We start from the raw sequence: 18,097 nt of genomic DNA, 5'->3' as shown, positions 1-18,097 counted from the left end.
ATAAAAATGTTCCCTTTGTGCTATATTCTTGCAAATAAACATAATAATCATATAAATGAAAAGTTCAGATCCTGCACCAAGCATTATTCAATTCTGCCCTATTACACAAATTTGGATATAGTCAAATTTGCAAAGCATTCACTTACTATTTTAGTCAAAGCAAAAGTAAAAGGGATATGGGCTTTCAGCAAAGGAAACATTTATAAATGATACAGGTATCCTTGGCACTTAGAGGTTCAGTTGAAGTCTCGATTGGTGAGGACGAGTGGAGCCACAAGAGTCCAGACGTAGAGGAGGAGGCAAACCCAGCTGGAGCTGATCTTGACCCACACCGCTGGCCACTTGCTGGTCATGCTCTGGAACTTTGCATCAGGACTAAGAGAACAGGAGTCAATGAAAGAGTCTGTTATCAGAATTCGGCAACAACCCAGCCAAAGCCAAGAAATTCTCTAGTGAAACTGGGTGACATTACTCCCTATCAAGGTTCTAGAAGAACTTGAGAAAGTTAATTTTAGTTTTTATAGCAAGGGACTTTGCAGCTCAAATGGTTTTTATCTTATTGCCTACAAAGAACTCTGACCATTTCTTGAGCAAAGTTCTTTAGGAATATCTGGCTGTTCCAGATATTGGTAAAAGTCTTGACTGAAATGGCCTGAAACTTTCTTTCCTCACCACATTTTTACTTTGGACAATACTTTAGACTTTAGATGGTCATCTCTCTATACACAGAAAAACTAGTGAACAAAGACAGGTCAGATGGTTTTATTTATGTCATGATTTCTTCTCTCAAGTAACTTGGGCCTGACTTAGGCCTGAAAGACTTCTCTATGATATGCACTGCAAGAATTTCAGGATTAAACCCAAGAAAAGAAAACATTAAAAGTACTTCAGAATAGTCAGCACTGAACATGACTTCATTATACTGGTTAAGAGAAGGGGATATTCTGAGGTCAGGACGATGCCTGGAGATTCTGCAGGCAGTGCCAGGGGACTAAGTGGCCTTCCATCTGTTCTGATTGTGCATCCTACCTGTACCAGTTGGTCAGCGTCATCATGATGTACAAGGAAGCCAAACAGAGCATGAAGTGAAATAAGGAGTAGCTGTACTGCACTCCCTCTTTCTCGTTGTCCAGAGCCCGCCGAGGATGCCCATCTTCCTCGTCACCAGCACCACTGGTAGCTGTATCATTGAGGATGACGCTGTCACTTCCTGACAGGGTTAGCTTATTTGCTTGACTATTGCTGGAAGTGCGGATGCTGGAAAGAAATCCCAAAAAACAAATCAGAAAGGAGCCATGAAGTTGAATAGCTGCCATGGACCTACACACATGAAGGTTATTTCTGAAATGCTCTAGTTGTGGGGGACTGAAAACCTTCTGAAGGTCCCTGCTTAGAGTTCTTAATGCTTGCCTGTCATCACAAGACAGACAGTACTCTCATCAGTTACTACTTGATGGTTTAACTACGTAGGAGTTTCCCTAAACACACTAAGCTGTCAAGGTCTGCTTCCAAGACTTCACAACTGCCTCTTCTATGCTTAGAATGTACCACCCACCAATCTTCACTCAGCTAACTTACTCATCCTTCAACTGTCTACATGTCATGTCCTCTAGAGAGCCTTCTCTGACATCGCCCTACCAGTAAGCCAGAGCTGCTTATGCTTCCCTGCCATTGTACTAATTATTTTACATCTTTCTGACTACTCAAAGAACTCCTTAGCAACAAGAACCTTAGTCATTATGCATTTCTGGCACACAGCAGAGATGTACTAAAAATTTGCTAAGTGACTGATTAAAAAAGCACATACAAATAAAGGACAATAACCACATGATCATCTCAACAGATACAGAAAAAGCAGTTGACGCAATCTAATATCGTCTCATGATAAAAACACTCAAACTAGGAATAAAGGAGAACTTCTTCAAACTGATAGACGCCATGTATGATTAACCCTCTTTAGCTAACATCATAACTAATCACGAAAGACTGAAAGCTTTCAAAACCTCTAAGATCAGGAACAAGGGGAATATTCCACACTCACCATTTCTAGTCAATACTGTATAGGAGTAACTAGGCAAGCAAAAGAGAAAAGACATCTGGACTGGAAAAGAAGTAAAATGATCTCAATTTGTAGATGACTTGACCTTGTATATAGAAAATCGTAAGGCATGCACACACATACACGCACACATAATTAGAATCAATAAACAATCTTGTAGGCGTTCGATCCCTGGCGAGGTTGTTGACCCACATGGCGCAGCAGACCTCTCCTATCTCGCCTGCTGCGCCCCTCAGCAGTGTATTTCAGTCAATCCGCCTGTTCTGCTCCCCACTCTGTGTCTGGTGAATCCCTTCACTCCCTGCACCTCTGGTCTACACCCCAGCTCTTGTATGCATAAATAAATAAATCTTAAAAAAAAAAGACAAATATCCCAATGAAAAAAAGACAAAAGATTTAAATGTATATTTCTCCAATGAAGATATATACAAATGGCCAATAAGCACACGAGAAAATACACATCATCAGTGACATCAAAACCACAATGAAAATCCTCTTTACATTCTCTAGAATGGTTGCAATCAAACAGACAACTTAATTGGAATGAATAGGATGTGGTGAAATTGCAACCCTCATACATTGCTGGTGAGATTGTAAGGTAATGTAGGCATTTTGGAAATACTCTGGCACGTCCTCAAAAAGCTCAACACAGAGGTACCATTCTATAACCCAACAATTCCATTCCTAGGCATATATATCCAACAAAACAGAAAATGTACATTCACACACACACAAAAAAAATCTTACACACAAGATATTCACAGTAGCATTACTCATGATAGCTTCACAGTAGAAACAACCCAATTGTCCATCAATTGATAAATGGATGAACAAAATGTGGAGATTTATGTACATATTCTAATAACAAAAAAGAATGAGGTACTGATTGAGGCTACAACCTGGATGAACCCTGAAAACATGCTAAGTGAAAGAAGGCCATCAACAGAGACCACACATTATATGGTTCCATGTGTATGTCATGTCTGAATAAGGAAATGTAGAGACAAAAAAGAGATTAGTGGGGTGGGTAGGGAGTATGGGCTAATAAATTTGGAGTTTTGTTTTGGGGAAATGAAATATAAAATTGGTGATAGTTGTACAACTCTGAATATACTAAACACCTACTGAATTGTATACCCTTAAAAGGATCTATTTTATGGCTTGTAAACCATACTGCAAAAAAAAGGGTCAATAGTAAAACAAACAAAATAGTCACAGACAATCTCAAAACAAATGAGTATGTGTTCCAACAAAATTTTATTTAAAAAACTGGCAGTCAGCCCAAGAGCCAAAGTTTGCCAATCCTTACATTAAGCCGTCACTAAAAAGAAAAACACACGATGTTATGGAAAGATGTCCAAGTTATAATGACAAATTTGTATTTGAGGACAGTACTTATATAGTATGTTCTCAATTTATTAAAATTATGTAGCAAATGTATAATTATGTATAAAATGTGGGGCAGAGGGTGGGGGGACTATGGGCTAATAAATTTGGGGCTACGTTTTGGGAAATGAAATACAAAATTGACTGTGGTGATAGTTGTACAACAAAATGAATGTATAAATGTATGTAACCATGTATAATTATTTACATCTATTTACATAGACAGACTGACAGTAAGTATAAGCAAAGGTAAAAAGCCTTAAATAATATGTATCAAAATGTTAATCACTAAAGTAGTAAAAGATTAACATTTTCTACTTTCTACTTTCCTCACTTATTTTGTATTTTTATAAATATATCCCTGCCCATTTTTACTAATTATTTCAATTTTAAGTTGTGGAGGTAAAACACACTATTATATTGAAAATATCAATAAAAATGAGTGAGAGGATGAGAGTAATTTGCTAACGCAGGTTATAGAGACTTGGATTAACAAAAAATTTTAACAACATATATATTCTGTAGTAGTTTAAATATTTATAATAACTAGGAAATAAAGACCTTTTGAAAAAATGTAAGCTAACTAATTTTTAATCATTATTCCAGTTGATCGAGAGGTCAGGGAGCACTTTATCTTCCTAAACAACAGAGAAGGTATCTTTTTTGTTAAGATAGAAGGAGTCATTTGATGAAGAGGATTTATTGAACTTGAAGAAATATACATGGCTAGGTAACTAGGCAAGTGAAATGTACCACTTGGTAACTAAGGCAAGTGAAAAACTTTGACTAAAAAAGAGAATTGAGTTGTTTTTTAAATTCCTCACACTCCTTTTTGAAAGCAAAATAGCTTCTTCACTCTATGATTACCCTTCATGAGAATTTTGTCATAAGTACTTTTTAACTTACCTAGAATACAAAAGACAGAAAACAAAGACTACCAGCCCAGTAACATTCTCTATATCCAGGGAAGGCCCATTTTTTAATGATGGAATAACGGTAGGGACGACAGCAGTGGTATTTCCAGGAGCCAAGGTTGGTGCAGTAATTTGTGTAAAGATGGCTATCAGGCCAGGGTTGCAGGAACGATCTGAAAATGGGAAGTGTTTTATTATCCAGTTATATCTCATCTTATACCAAGAAAGGATTATTCGAGATAATGTGAAACATGGAAATTCTATACTTAAAAGAACTTGAAATTAGCAGTCAGTAACACATTTGTGTTGTGACTAAGTTTAGTGACTAAGGTTTAGAAACAAAGAAACAATAACAACAAAGGTTTGTCTTATTTCATAAATGTCAATCTTGATTTTACTGGTTTTGAAGTTCAAATGGCAAATCTCTTTGGTTCTATAGTTGTGCAAAGGCTTTAAGCACAAGAAGTTTTACATTACACAGGCATACAATAAACACGAGTTGAGTCATAGGAGAGTCTGCACTGATTATTTTCATTTAAAAGGAGTCCATGGAATATCCTATTGAGATAAAAATCTGTAACTACAAAAGGAAATTTCCTACAGCTATTTTCTGTATAGCCTAATAGAACAAAGTAAATTAAAACACAAAGGGTCAAAATGATGGTATCTTGTTCAGTCCTTATCTAGTTTGATTCAGTCCAGGGAAAGCTTAGATTATCAAAAGGATTTTATAAAAAGCTATGGGGACTAGAACTTGAAAGGTAAAACATCTGCAAACATACAATGAACACTGAAGTGAAATTTTTGTTGGACATTTGCTCTAGCTCTAGTTTTTGCTCCACCAAAGGAGTCATTTCCCACTTTCTTTTCATCAAGTGAATATGATACTGACATTCCCTTACCAGGTTCATTGGACATGGCCGACCACGTGAGGTATATGGTGTAGAGGGTGATGATAGAGGACTGCAGAAGGCCAGAACGGGGCTGGTGTTCCTATGGAATTAAAAGGAAAACAATGCCATGGGAATTGAAAGGGCTGAGTTTCTAAAGTTCACTGTAGGTCCCTAGCACCCACTGAGCTGTTATTAACAGAGAACTGTCTATTCCACTTTGACAGCTGAAAGGTAACAAGTTGCCTTTCATTTTAAGTTAGTATGCAAAAGAGCCAATAAAGAAGAAATATGTATTATTGGTTATCAAGGCATTTCACAATCTGGAAATTCCTGTCTCTCACACAAAGGCTCTGATTTCTTAGTCCTTTGATACAATGGAGTCTAAGCCTAGCTTTCCCACGACCTACCATCTCTCTGGAACTTGTTTTCTCACTTTTAAAAACAGAGATGGTATCTAGATGCTCACTTCATCTCTAAAACTCCATGAACTTTTAAAAGTGCAGTATTTTAAATGATAAAACTTAAGAGTATGAGTTTTGTTTTTAAATACTAAAATCAATTATTTTTTCTAGTTTAATTTCCTGAAAATATCTTGGCTAGTGATTTTTAAGACTCATTCTCACAATGTAAACAATTTTGTGAGAACTATAAATTCTCAAGTTAGTTTTTTAGATAGGGAAAATGTTCATTTAATTATGATAGACACACCCAATGGCACATTTTATAGTTATGAAGTCATAAAAATGAAAACTTTACCATAATATGGAAAAAATTTTAAACAGATAAACTTGGGCATATAGTCATATAAAAGATAATCTAGGTTTCAAACTTAGTATCAAAAATTTTTCACAAGAAAAAGCAGAAAACTATACCTGAATTTTGGGATGGATTGATATAATAGAAACCACAACACAAAGGATCAGATTAATGCTGATGAAGAACTTGTTTTCTGTGCAGCCATCTGATTTGGTGAAAAATGTATAGAGCAGCACAACAAAGATGATTGACAGGATATAAAACAAGCTCGTGACAGAGAGTAAAACTAGAAAAAAGGAAACCAATATGAATGTCCACAATTACAACAAACGTCTACTCCATATATTATTTCCATGTAATATATCATTTCAGAGGCATTACTTGACTTTTATGGTGGTCAATAATCTACAGTGAAGTTACAGAAGTCCTAAGATTGATGTTTCAACTGTATTAACAGTTGGGTCAATATTAATTTCCAAAATTCACCAAGCAACTGAATTCACTCCTAGATTTGATATTTGCTCTAGCACTAGTGTTAGCTTTAGCTTGTCATGGTTTGGAAAACCAGGCTTTTGGCCATTCTAGCTAGCGTAAACTCTTAACTACATGCTAAATAATATGTATTATATGCTTTTCTTAGGACCTAGGAGATTCCTGGGAGATTCCTGGGCCCTCAAAATGGCCCAGTTCACAGCAAGTTAAACACCAGGGATGATGTTAGTAGAAAACATGACCGGCATCTTTTTAATGAAAGCTTTTCCTTTGCAGCTGCTAGCTACATAAGCCCATTTCCTATCACAAACAATAAGGCCACATGATTGGGAAAGTGCCTCATTTGATATTTTTAAATATCTAAAGTAATATTCCTTTCTATTCACAAGAACAATCAACAATTAGTTGTGTAACTTTGAAAATTAGGGACATGAAATACAGCATACAATATACTCAATCAATTGTAGTTATGTTGAGCTCAATTAACTTGTGTTTAATTCAAAGCACTGGCTCTTTAGAGAAAATTAGTTCCTATTTATCTCAATCTCAATGGATTATGCATGTTTAAAAGTAAACAATGTCTACTACATTACTATAGAAATCCTAATTTTTTTTCCATCTAAATATACAGTTTCTCTACTTTTAGTTCTCCAAAAAAATGGTCAATCTGAACTCATTATTAAATTATTCTAGAGCTGAATGATCCAAAATGAATCACAAAAGTGAAACAGTAAAACAAAAAAAATAACAAATTTTTATTAGTCAGAAGGAAACAAGAGTTTCAGTATTCCTAACCCATAATGGTAAATGATAAGGATAATTTTAAAAATCTTTTTCTGAAATAACGGGCTATTACAGACAATTTAAGTGAGCAAAAATAGGGCAATGGTTAAATCCTTTATGGTACACCCTGTCACAGAATACCATGGAATTGTACAGAATGGAACATCACGTCCTTAAAATAAGACATAGCAATATACATTGGTAGGGAAGGATATCAACATACAGCTAAGTGAAAAGAGCAACTCATAAAACAATATATAGTATGAATCTGTTTGTGTTTAAATACAAAAACATGTATGTGCATAAATACATACAGGTCCAATAATGGCTGTCACACCTGGAGAGTGGGTTGCAGGAGGGTAGAGATTTGCATGTTTTATTCCTTATAAAGCTCTATCACTATAGTGTTTGTGGTGTACATATTATTATTATTTTTTTTTAAATAGAGGCATGTTTTATTTATTTATTTATTTGTTTGTTTGTTTTTGTTTATACAAGCACTGGGTACAGTCAGAAGCGCGGGAGGGTGAGAGAATTCACCAGAGCCAGAGCGGGGAGCAGAGCAGGCAGAAGGACCGAAGTACACTGCTGAGGGGAGCAGGGGGCGGCAGGAGAGGTCTGCGCGCCATGTGGGACCCTCCTCTGGTGGCCGGGGAGCAGCCGGGGATCGAACCGGCGCCGCAGAGGCCGCGGGCAGCTTCGCAACCCAGCGCTCAACCGCTGCGCCACCGGGGAGGCCCATACATATTATTTTTAATCTTTTAAATAATTTACAAAGTTTAGGCTAAATAAGATTTAAAAACCTGAACAATTTGAAAGTATTTAAAATATTCATACCCTCTGACTCTTCTATTTATTCTAAGGAAATAATCAGAAATATGCTCAAAGATAAATTATTAAGCATAACTAAACGATATTCACAAGCTATTTCTAAGTTTAAAAAAAAAACAAAATACAAACTGCTTGTATAACACATTTATAAAAGATATAGAACACAAACATACTACAAGTATTTTTCAGTAATTTGTTTTTTCTATATAAAAATAAATACATGTATACATATATACATGACTGGAAAAATATAGACTAATATGTTAACAGTGAGTAATAATTAGAGTTGGATTATGGGAGAATGTGCTTGTGATTTCTGGTTTTTCAAGTTCTTGACACAAGACACCTATTATTTTTGTAATGGGGGGTAACAGGGACAAGGAACCTCAACAACTATTATGTTTAAAAATGAGGTATGCCTGAGGCATACAGACTATAAATTATTACAGACTGTAAATTCTACTCCCAACAGGGAAATATTAAGTGCTCTTTACAAGGGGTTTGCAGTCACACACTGAATAAAGCAGTGAGGACTTCCCAACCTGCCTGAAGTATGTGGGCAGACATCCCGTATGTAGAACCATGAGTCTCCTGCCCATAGAAAAAAGGTAATCAGAACCAGAACCACATCTGGAAATACAACTATTTTCCTTTATCTAAACATATATAGGTACACTACAAATCTAAAAATAAATGAACTGGAAGAATCCAGTGATTTATATGACCTGCAACTGCCTGTCTCAGTAATGCATATACTTCAGAACTGACTCAACCGGGAAATTACAGTCTTCAAAAAGTCAGCTCTAGGGCCTCCCCGGTGGCACAGCAGTTGAGCGCAGGGTTGCGAAGCTGCCCGCAGCCTCTGCAGCGCCGGTTCGATCCCCGGCCACCGGGCAAGGGTCCCACATGGCGCGCAGACCTCTCCTGCCGCCCGCTGCTCCCCTCAGCAGTGTACTTCGTCACTTTGTCAATCTGCCTGCTCTGCTCTCTGGCTCTGGTGAATTCTCTCATCCGCCCGCACTTCTGACTGTACCCAGTACTTGTATAAATAAATAAATAAATCTTTAAAAAAAAAAATAACAACAACAAAAAAAGTCAGCTCTACACTGAAAACGCATACGTTTGAAGAAATGGAGATCTTCAGGTTTACTCTGTTCACATACAGCAGTATGGCTCTTGAAGGTGAATTTAGATACCTACCAGCATACCAGCACCTTGGATTTCCTTCTTCCATTCGATTTACCCATGATTCATTCCAAGAGTGAGCACAGTCTACCAACAGCACCAGCTGAATGAGGATGAAGAAGAAGGCCCCTACCATACCAATTATAAACCAGGCTACAAATAAAAAGAACAAAATTATTCTTTACCATACAAGTAATATTTCAAAATGCTACTACTGTCAAATATTCTAAAATGCTTTCAATTCAAGCAAAAGAGAGGTGGTAAAGACACAGTCTGTCTCCAGTAGGACAGCAAGAGTATTCCAATTCTAAACTTAAAGGCATTCTCTGAGAAGTTGTGTTGGGTTTCAGACCTTTTAAAACTAGTTCTAGCTTACGCCAAGGGGAGCTTAGGTCTGACATTCCTAATGGTACCATAACCTTTTCCTTTACATGGAGAAAAAAATCACAGTGGAACAATGGCATGTTAAGGAAGCAGGTTAAGACAAAGAGAGCAGAACACATGAGGTAGAGTATTGCAAAGTGAAATGGTAAACTATTAAAATATTGGCAAACAATTAGCATATTGTAGCAAGTCATTAACTGGATACCACTTCCCTTAGTTGCCATTTATGCAAAATCAGTGATGAAAATGTAGCTTTTACGCAAATGTTTGTAGAGTTTATATATATTATTATATATACCCCCCCCCAAATAGTGAGCCATACCTGTGGTGAAATGGCCCCCAGGGATGTAGAAAGCTCCAACCATGATACCAACAATGGCAGCAATTTTGAAGAACCAAAATCTATTGAAAAACAAAGGTACATTTATGAAATGCTAATTTTTGTTCTTACACTGAGAAAAATGATTTCTGAAATGCAAAACCAAAGTACTAGCAGTATTTCCAATGACTGGGATTATTCGTTTGATACAAAACTACTTCATTTAATATTTCATAAGATTTAAGGACAAACATTAACAGAATAAATCATTCACATTCATAATAAGAGAAATACTTTAGAGTTCTCCTTTTAGCATTGAAGAGGACTTTTTCTAAAATTCTACAATTTAGAGTTCTAAACTAGCAATACTAGCTAAATAGAAAGCAATTAACTATTAGATGTGGGGAGGGCAGTTATGACCTAATCCTCCTCTTACAACATAGGACATAAGTGACTTCCCTACAATCACAGAGTTTACCGATGGGAAAGCCACAATCAAATACGGTTTTCAGTCCATAATCCTTAAAGCGTGCTTGTATGGCAGAGTAAAAAAGAATCAGGCTTATTCATGACAGACCTCGATCTCAGTCCTAGCTTAAACTCTCACTGGCTGAGAGATCTCAGGCAATTAATTTATCTATGAAATTCAGTTACTCAATCTGTAAAAAGGGGGCAATAATACATATAGAGTTTACAAAATTAGCTCTAGCCTTCCAGTGTCCATTAGAAATAAAGGTAATAAGGGAGCTTGGGGTCAGAAGTGGGAAGACAAGACACTCATCTAAACTATAGGGTTTCAACTGAAGATGAAGCTGAACCAACATCACTGGCTAAGTCAGACGAACACCTGGGTCACTGATTTGCAACTCTACTGCTCCCAGCAGAAGGGAAAAATTTACTGCTGAAGGGGAGGGTCCATAATATAACAAGATAATAGTAAATACATCTTAACATACCCATTGTGTATTGCTGCTCTGGGATCTTTGCTCGATTTTACTTTTAACATGAGCAGAGAGAAGGCAAAGAAATAGATGGCCAAGGCAAAGTAGATCCGATACACAGCTTTGTAACCGACCAGCACATCGCAATCTTTATCCACCTTTATATCAGTAGCTTGGATTTTAAATCCCCCTTCGCAGAATCCAGGAATCTGAAAAGTAATTTCAATACTTTGGGAATATCAACATTTAAAGAGATTTATTTCACCACAGGAAAGTCTGGGTTTATAAAACTGACTACTTCAACAACTCCAAGACTGGTCTATGGGATTTTCTCTGCCTTTCAATTCACTTATAATTTTTTCATCAAACAAGAATAAACTTGCATTTTAAAGATAAAAGTGAAGTGCTCTCTTCTGTTGCTCTTTTCTGTTAATGAGGTTATCTTCACCCATTTTCCTGTGAATTTTCATGCTACAACTCGCTCCTAAAGATAAAGGGTTAACCTAGTTTAATGTTTACATTTTAAATACACAATAAAAGAAAAGGTTTAGGACCACTCTTGATATCTATTTTGCTATACAATACTCCTATTTCTCTGTATCAGCTGCTTGTCTAGAATCTAAAAATAAACATTTTGACTATCTTTATTTCTGGAAAAGGACTAATGTCTTCATATTCTGTGTATTGACTATACCCAAAAGTATTCAAAACACCCAACAATTACAATAAACCTGATTAAGTACCATAACAGTAAAGAAATAAATAAGATCAATTACAACTAAAAATTTGCAAAATATGAACAAAAATAACCAGTACAGTAAAAGTACTGTTACTTCTACTCACCTTCTTCAGCTGAGTTTGTACTCCATCAAGTTGCATGATAAAGGATACAGCAGTGGCCAGGATAAGAAGGAGAGCGTAGATGAGGCGAGTCAAAGTAGAATTTTTACAGTTGGGACAGCAACTACACAGCAAACATGATGCACCACTGCAGAGGCAAGGAACCTGTAACAAGCACACCATGGCCATTTGAGACCTTCGGTGGAAGCCTTCATGATATCAGTGTTGCAGAAGATAAGACAAACAGACTTTGACAATCTCAACTGAGAGAATCAGGGCTGAGGAAGAAATGGTTATAAGCATGGGCTCTGGAGGCAACAGTTTCTGCCACTTCAGTTGAGCAAGTTACATAAGCTCAGCCTATTTCTCCATCTTAAAAAAACAGACTCAATAATACTCAAAAATAGACTTCCTCCCTCAGACATTGTTTTATTAAATGAGCACTCGACACAGTGCCTAAAACATATGAGAGTCTAACAAATGTTAGCTATATTCGCAGAGAAATCATTATTTTAAAAATGATATATCTTAATAATGAGAAAAATACAAACTTCACTTCCTGTTTATTGAGAATCCTGGTAATCAAATCTGATATTACAGCAGAAAGCCACATTACATGACACTTACAAATAATGATAGCAGGGCCTCCCTGGTGGCGCAAGGGGTTAAGTCTCAGCACTATGAAGCAATCCACAGTCACTGTAGCATGATTTCGATCCCTGGCCAGGGAGGTGACCCACATGGCGCAGCAGACCTCTCCTGTCTCGCCCACTGCTCCCCTCAGCAGTGAATTTCAGTCAATCTGCCTGTTCTGCTCCCTACTCTGTCTCTGGTGAATCCTCTTACCTCCCCTTCCCACACTCTGGCCTACACCCCAGCTCTTATATGCATAAATAAATAAACCTTAAAAAAATGATAGCAGTATGACATGGATGAATCTTTTCTGAAAGTGTCAGACACAAAAGATCAACATACTGTATGATTTCACGGATTATTCTAGAGAGAGAGAAAGCTGATTAAAGAGGCTTTCAGAGGTTGGAAGGAACAGGGAGTGGGAGTGACTTCAATGGGCGTCAGGTTTCCCTTTAGGGAATGTGATAAAAAAAATTTTTTTCCCTTCTGATTTTATTTTTTAATTATTATTTTTTGATTTTATGTATTTTTTACTACATCATTTTTCATTTTTGCACAATGTATGCATTTTCATCTTGGTTATAGTCCCCATACAATTCCCAACCTCCTGAAAATGTTTTGGAATGAGACAGATGTGATGCCAGCCTAAAACAGTGACTACACTAATGCCACTGAATTGCACACTTTACAACGGTTAATTTTAAGTTATATAACTGTTACTTAAAAAAATTTTAAGAGTAACCTAGATCTTTGATCAGCTAAAATCTCCTAATGGACATTCCAGGTGAGAGAGGTATAAGCTGAGTCATTCCTATACATACTTGATTAGGGAATCTCTTGAATTGCTTTGACAGGTGACATTATCAAGTGACATTACAGGGACAGGTTAGTTCAGAATTATCAGCAGAAGCAGCAGATATAAACAATGAGCATTCTAATCTTACAGTATGATCCCAGTAATAATCTTTACTTTTAATAAATGACATTCTGTTTGAATTTTACTATGGCTTTATTTTATTTGGAGCAAGCTGCTAAACTTCTATTTTTTTATTATTTTCTTGATTTTTTTAAGATTTATTTATTTATACAAGCACTGGGTACAGTCAGAAGCGCGGGAGGGTGAGAGAATTCACCAGAGCCAGGGCGGGGAGCAGAGCAGGCAGAAAGACTGAAAACACTGCTGAGGGGAGCAGCGGGCGGCAGGAGAGGTCTGCACATCATGTAGGACCCTCGCCTGCAGCCGGTGATCAAACCGGCGCTGCAGAGGCTGTGGGCAGCTTCGCAACCCAGCGCTCAACCGCTGCACCACCGGGGAGGCCCAAACTGCTGAACTTCTAAATCCAAATTCCTCATCAGTAAAATGGGCATAACATCATCTACCCAAAGTAGAATTACTGTGTGAAGAACTGAGCTAGTATCAGGAATATAACATACTTGGCACGAAGTCTGACAGTGCTCAGAGTATCATAGCAGCCATTAAAATGTCAATAGCACCAGCCATGGGAAACTGACCATCCAACCTCAGCCTCCAATTCTTAATTATAATTTGGTCCAAAGACTGTAACAGAAGTCTGTATCTGACCATAGAAAGAAATACAGACATCTTATAGCCAAAAATGATACAAACTGCTTCAGGTTTACTTTGTCTGCACTCTATACTCCTGACTCCCTTTGCCTATCTTTCCTGTTCAATTAAATAATCTCATAATTACCCACTGTTTGTCATGGCTGAATTGTGTTCCCCTCCCCAAATTCATTCTTGGAAGTCCTAACTCCCAGTACCTCAGAATGAGACCTTATTTAGAAATACGGTTATTTAGCTAAAAACCATGTTATACTAGAGGAGAATGGGCACCAAGCCCAATGTCACCAGGGTCATAAAAAGGAGACGCTGGACACAGACACACACCATAGGGAGAGTACCATGTGAAGATGAAGGTAAAGATGTACAAACCAAGAAATACTCAAGATTGCTGGCAGCACCAGAAGTTAGGGAAGGAACATGGAACTTACCCTTGCCACTCCCAGAATGAACCAACCCTGCTGGCACTTTAGTCTCACATTCCAGCTGCCAGTACTATTAGACAGTAAATTTCTTTTGAGTCACCCAGTTGTTATTCAATCCCCGCAAATTAATACACCTATTGACTTCTAACTGTCATGAGCAGTAAGTACTTCAAGGGGGGACCACCCAGTGTTATACCTCTTACACTTTACACAGCTACTCAAGCAATGGAACAAATCTGTCCTGGTATGTTATGTCATTTCCCAACATATCCAGAAGCTTACCACTTTCATAGCATCCTTAGTTTTCTCCACTGTCCAAATCACTATGATCATCTCACGGAGATTAACTGCTCCAGCTCCTACCTCACTACTGTAGCAACCCATTAAAAACCCAGAGTTGGTATAACAATACAAATAAAGATGAAGACATTTGAGATTCAACAGATGCAGGAAAAAAGCCTTCTTGGAGCTTTCCTTATTTGATTACATGCAGTAACTTCTGGGATATTGGATGTCATAAATTCTCCCCCCAGGGGAATTTCATGGCGATAAAGACAACAAAAAGATGTGTCCACACCTATAAAAACAAGTATTATCTCCTGCTTATTTTTTTTTAAAGATTTATTTATTTATACAAAAACTGGGGTACAGGCCAGATGCGCGGGAGGGTGAAAGGAGTCACCAGAGACAGTAGCGGGGAACAGAACAGGCAGACTGACGAAACACACTGCTGAGGGGAGCAGCGGGGGAGACAGGGGAGGTCTGCTGAGGGGAGCAGCGGGGGAGACAGGGGAGGTCTGCTGAGCCATGTGGGTTTCTCTGCAGCCAGCCGGGATCGAACCTCGGCTGCAGAGCCTGCCAACAGCTTCACAGTGCAGCACTCAACCACCTGCGCCACCAGGAGGCCCTCCCCTGTTTATTCTCAAAACCCATTTAGTTTTTCCTAAAGTAACCATTTTGTTCTTTTGATAGAAGTCTCTCCTCCTGTTCCCATATTAAATTCTATAATACCCTCACCTCACTGGACACCCAGAAAATCTGTGTGCAGTACAGCACACATACATAACTTCTCTTTTCTCTGGTTAACATGCCTTTTATCATTTTAACTCACCATCCCCCAACTAGTAATCCCACAGAGGATGGAAGGAATTTTTTCTTTCTTCTCCTATATTGCTTTACCCTTTTATTCCCAACATCTATCCTCCAGCAACCTTGTTAAAAGAGAGGTCGGATCACATCATTCCCTTTTTCTGTATTGGCTCCCATATCACTTAAAAGCCTACTTAGACTTTAATGTAGATACAATAGGTATCTACATTATTTGGCTCTCTGCTATTTTTTTGACTTCAGTTCCTATTATTCCTCCATTTCATTCCAAATTCTGAAACAACAGGTATTAATAAAGTATAAAAGCAATGGATACATATAAGTGCTTTGATGGCATCAATTCAAATCACAGTTTCACAGCAAAGCCTAAATGTGTTTCAGGTTACTAGGATAAGAAAACTATCTTTGTTTCGTATTACCAATTCACTTCTAACCCTATTTTGCAAATGGTGAGTTTGTCTCAGTAGTGGATTGTGAAAATCAGTTGATCAGGGTCTTTTTAAATGTGAAAAGAAAAACTTAACACAGCAGATGGCAATTAATGGTAAGAATCATTTCATGACACTTGTGTCTAAATGGGTGTATTAAACCTACTATGCAAAAGTCCTCACGTTGGGTCAAAGTTAAAAAATGGAAAGCGACTGCTCCCAAGCAACCTGTCAATAACCAAGTGCCCTTTCCATTTAAGGTCAACCATCAAAGGGATGGAAAGCACAGTGTGTTCCCAGAAAATGGTAGTGGACTGAACTGAAATGGAGTCCTTGGTCAACCAAATCGGTTGGGAAATTATGATACAAAAGAATGCGTTCAAGGACTGCAGCTCCTCTAAAGCGGCTACATTCACAGACCCTAAGGTCTTTTTAAAAATGTCCTTTTTAAAAGACGTCTACAATCCACAAAATGATGCAACCCTTTATTTCTTTCATCCTGACAAGCGCACACGAGGCGAGGAATGCTGGCGTGCTCTCACGGGAAGGCAGAAACACATGATTTGCACAAGGGTCCCAAAACGCCGAGGCCTTCGCCTGCAATTCCGAGTCAGCCCCGGGCCTTCCTCCCCTCGAGCCAGAGCTGCCCGCGGGCCGCGGTGAAGATTCCGGCGGCTACTCACGCCCGCGCTGGCGAATTCCACGCCGTGGGACAGACAGTGCCCGGGCCTCCCGCACCTCACGACGCCCCTTAAGACGGCGCTTCAGGGGAACCCGAGAGCCCCCGCCCCGGGAACTCCCCATTTCCAGCTCCCGGGCAGCTCCGGGGGACCCCCGGCCGGAAGGCGCGGGGGCGGGGCGACGGGGATTGTAAACAATGGCGGCCGGGCCTCCGGCGTCCCGCCGCGACCGCGGAAGGCGAGCCGCCCGCCCCGGCCCGGGCCCGCGGCTTCCGGTCTCGGCGGCCGCCGACGCCCCGCGGCTCCGGGGGGCCCTCCGCACCCGCGGGCCTGAGCCCGAGGGACGTTCAGGTCCGGACTTGGGGCTCCCGGGGCGCTCTCCCAAGCCGCGGCTCGGCTGACACACCGGACCCCGCACTCACCCAGCTGGCGAGGGAGAAGACGCCCAGCACGGCCCCCATGGTGACAGGGCGACGGAGGCGGCCGGCCGGAGGCTGCGGCGCGGTGGTAACCGGCTGCTGAGGCGTCTCCTCAGAAACGCGACGGTTCCTCAGGCCGGAAACGCGCCTTGTGCGTCATCGCGTGGCCCCGCCCACCGCCCTGCGCCGCAGCCCAGAGGACGCCTGTTATTGGTTGAGGGGGGAGGCGGAGCTTTACCCGCCCCGGGGTGGGACCAAACCAGAACGCGATAGAGAGGAGGCGGGGCTAGAGCGGCTCGGGTTCGAGGGGGAGGCGGGGCTAGGGCGGCTCGGGTTCGAGGGGGAGGCGGGGCTAGGGCGGCTCGGGTTCGAGGGGGAGGCGGGGCTAGGGCGGCTCAGGTTCGAGGGGAGGCGGGGCTAGGGCGGCTCGGGTTCGAGGGGGAGGCGGGGCTAGGGCGGCTCGGGTTCGAGGGGAGGCGGGGCTAGGGCGGCTCGGGTTCGAGGGGGAGGCGGGGCTAGGGCGGCTCAGGTTCGAGGGGAGGCGGGGCTAGGGCGGCTCGGGTTTGAGGGGAGGCGGGGCTAGGGCGGCTCGGGTTCGAGGGGAGGCGGGGCTAGGGCGGCTCGGGTTCGAGGGGGCGGGGCTAAGCCCAACCTGTCGCGGATCAGGGCGGGGCTAAACCCGTGTGGGCGTGAGGGAGGCGGGGCCAAGGCGGACCCGGGCTGCTCCAGCTGGGAGGTTTTGCTCCTGATTCATCTCGCTGGTATTCACTTGACGCCTCCTAAGTGTCGAGATGGAGGGTACAGAAGAGCACAAGAATTCATGGCCTAGGGAAAGAGAGACTGTCAGTGAGCATAAAAGCACCGTGACATGCTGTGATGAGTTAATTCCATGAAGAAGTGTGAGGGAATATTTCAATAAGTGTGTATTTAATGCCTACTATATGAGGGAAAGTCACTTAGCTGTGTGTGTGTGGGGGGGGGGGGAGTCCTGGAAGACTATATTTATATTTAATTTGAGAACTTGAAGGATAAAGATGAAG

The 18,097-nt window shown here is 40.4% G+C and overlaps 1 protein-coding gene across 1 annotated transcript; it reads right to left on the bottom strand.

The window, feature by feature from the left end:
- Positions 1 to 236: 236 nt before the first annotated feature.
- On the bottom strand, positions 237 to 17,099 carry SERINC3 (serine incorporator 3; the record flags this gene model as incomplete). Its single annotated transcript, XM_084246627.1, has 10 exons — positions 237 to 375; positions 1,030 to 1,257; positions 4,352 to 4,532; positions 5,262 to 5,352; positions 6,125 to 6,294; positions 9,315 to 9,452; positions 10,006 to 10,085; positions 10,959 to 11,152; positions 11,787 to 11,948; positions 17,061 to 17,099. 10 exons carry the CDS (start codon positions 17,097 to 17,099, stop codon positions 237 to 239), a joined length of 1,422 nt encoding a protein of 473 aa, XP_084102753.1.
- Between the last annotated feature and the right edge of the window lie 998 nt (positions 17,100 to 18,097).

Source organism: Talpa europaea (genome assembly GCF_964194135.1).
Source record: "Talpa europaea genome assembly, chromosome: 11".
NCBI lineage: Eukaryota > Metazoa > Chordata > Mammalia > Eulipotyphla > Talpidae > Talpa > Talpa europaea.
This window is presented reverse-complemented; position numbering and strand designations above follow the sequence as displayed.